At 39.2% G+C, this 2,463-nt stretch overlaps 1 protein-coding gene across 1 annotated transcript; it reads right to left on the bottom strand.

The window, feature by feature from the left end:
* Positions 1-535: 535 nt before the first annotated feature.
* Positions 536-2,367, bottom strand: LOC132388176 (sin3 histone deacetylase corepressor complex component SDS3-like). The gene has a single exon (XM_059960522.1). The coding sequence runs from the start codon at positions 1,520-1,522 to the stop codon at positions 1,028-1,030; it is 495 nt and encodes a 164-aa protein (XP_059816505.1). The 5' UTR covers positions 1,523-2,367; the 3' UTR covers positions 536-1,027.
* Positions 2,368-2,463: the final 96 nt, after the last annotated feature.

Below are 2,463 nucleotides of genomic sequence, written 5' to 3'. Positions count from 1 at the left end.
ATAACCTATACAAACTTCCCTTAAATGGTACAGTTGTGTATGTGGCCTGGTTATACAACAATGCTATTAATAAAAACGCTGGAGACAGGAGCTAAGTTTCATCGTTCTTTACTGGCATAATCCAAACTCGGCACACACGTACAGATCAATACACGCCTAATAGCGCATGCTCAATATGCGCCTAATAGTGCATTCAACGACGTGTTACTAAATCATAAAGTACTCCCTTATTATACTGTAGGCTATACGGTACATTCCTCCCTTTTTATTTTAAGTGTATCAACTTTTTTTTTACTGGGGCACTATGCTAAGCAAATATGTTTACCCTTAACATACAAATGTCTACCATTTGTTTACTTAGTAACTTAATAATATCAAATTATAACAAAGTAATGTAATAGTATCAAATTATAACAAGCCTTTTTTTAACTTTTGGTTTCAGACCCATTTATAACTCAAGTCTCGGGGGGGGGGGGGGGGGGGGGTCTTCTCTGCCTTTCCGGGTAATGTCTGTCAATAAACTTGTTTGTTTTAATATAGATTTCCATATAAAAATCATAAAAAGTTGACCTCTGAGCATAGGGAGTTAAGAAGATGTGCACCTCCAACGTGCTAAGAGTTCTAGGTAGCAGATCACCTCCATATAATGAAGACTCCTCTGTGCAGCTGTCCTAGATATATAAGCATCTTTGTGCTATCACTTGTTTTCCTTACCCATATCTCATTTGTTCCAACTGAGCTAATTACACAGCCAATCTTCGTATTCTCCTTAGATTCCAAATAGATAGCCTGACCTTGATGATACCTTCTCTTATCGTAGTATAACTTTCCATCTTCTATTCATACTTGATACCTTTGTGTTGGAGATTCAGGAGAAGACCGAGATGCTGGTCTTTTCAGAGATTTAAGCTTATTGCGAGTTCGCAGGTCTTCCATATCTGTTCATCTGTTAACAAGTAATTTAACTGCAGATTTTCGTCTTTCGTCTGTAATTGGAACAGGGTCATTAGGTCTCGTCCTTAGTTTCCTAGTCATCATTGGCTTTACCTCCATAGAATCTCCTGAGTTCCATTATTAGCCTCACATTCTCAATCATCTTTTTCTTTTCTTCTAACTCAATCTTTTTATTTTCAAATTCCTTCACTGCTGCTTTCTTCTCTTTAATATAATTTCTTTCCACTTGCTCTGTCTCCGGTTGTAGAAACGGCTCTGCATTTCGTATTCTTTTCTTGTATTGTTGATCTAGTTTTTTCATCCTTTTCTGATACCCCTGCAAAATGCTTTCCTGTAACTGCTGTAGCTGTCTTTTGAGAGATGTCAATTTCTCCTGGTGCATCTGCTCTTTTACTTCCAGGCAATCTTCATCATCCTGCTTATTGGCAGTATCTGTCTCCCTTGCATCCTCTGTATCTTCATCTGAGTCGCAGCCACAGATACTGCATTCATCCTCATCATCTACGCTGTCTAGCTCCTCCTCATCGTTGTAATAGTCGACAATGGGTGAGAGGAGAGCTGCGGACATCTTCCCCGCCAAGCTGTCCTCCTCTGTTGCCACATCTAGTGCCTTGACGGTGTACCAATCCAACTGGATTTTCCTGAGCCATTCACGTCCTCTATTTTTCAGTACATAGAAGTTCAGTTGCTGTGTTTTGTCTCCATAGGTCACTGTCACTTTAATTTTACCTTTGGGATGCACTTTCTGTCATGTGTAAGTCTTTAGCAGTAGTTTAGTTCATTTCAGAGGTATGTGAGAAAACAATCATTTGTAATAGTGTACAAGATCACTGGTAAAGCTGAGCCTGTGTCCAACTCCATTTTCAGTCTCATGCCTGCCACTTGTGGTGTGATCCATGTTACTCTTTGATCATCTGTCTCTTTCACATTGTGAAGTTTCAGGCAAGACAATTCACTTCCATTTGAGTCATTTTTGTCAGAACTGTTTACTTCCATTTTGCGTATATTGTTCAGTTTTCCTTTCTGGGGTTTCTTGTTTCTCTGTATTTTGTCCTTTTTCTGCTATTTACTAGCCTTACATAGTCTGCCAGGGTGGCCCTGTTTGCCACAGTTTCTGCATTCTTTGTCTTTAAACCAACAGTCATCAGGGTCATGTGACATGTTCCCACAATGGTAACATTTCTTTCCTTCGTTTCTGTTCATTTTATTTGTAGCATATTCCAGAGATTTTTGTTGTATCTCTGAAGCATCCCGTGCTGCTGTTTCCATTGATATTGCAATGTTCAGTGCCTTCTCTAAAGTAAGGTCTTTTTCACCCAGGAGCTTCTTCTATGTGGTTTCACAATGCATGCCTCACACTAACCTGTCCCTCAATGTGTCCGATAGATCAGCTCCAAATTGACAATGTTCTGATCATTTGCGCAATTCAGCACAATATTCAGAAATGCTTTCATTTTTGCTCTGATTCTGTTTGTGAAATTTAAATCTTTCAGCAATGACCAGTGGTTT

This window comes from Hypanus sabinus, unplaced genomic scaffold (genome assembly GCF_030144855.1).
Source record: "Hypanus sabinus isolate sHypSab1 unplaced genomic scaffold, sHypSab1.hap1 scaffold_2757, whole genome shotgun sequence".
Taxonomy (NCBI): Eukaryota; Metazoa; Chordata; class Chondrichthyes; order Myliobatiformes; family Dasyatidae; genus Hypanus; species Hypanus sabinus.
This window is presented reverse-complemented; position numbering and strand designations above follow the sequence as displayed.

Coding starts and splice junctions, on each gene's coding strand:
- LOC132388176 (XM_059960522.1), bottom strand. CDS start 1,522: ATGTCCGCAGCTCTCCTCTCACCCATTGTCGACTATTACAACGATGAG.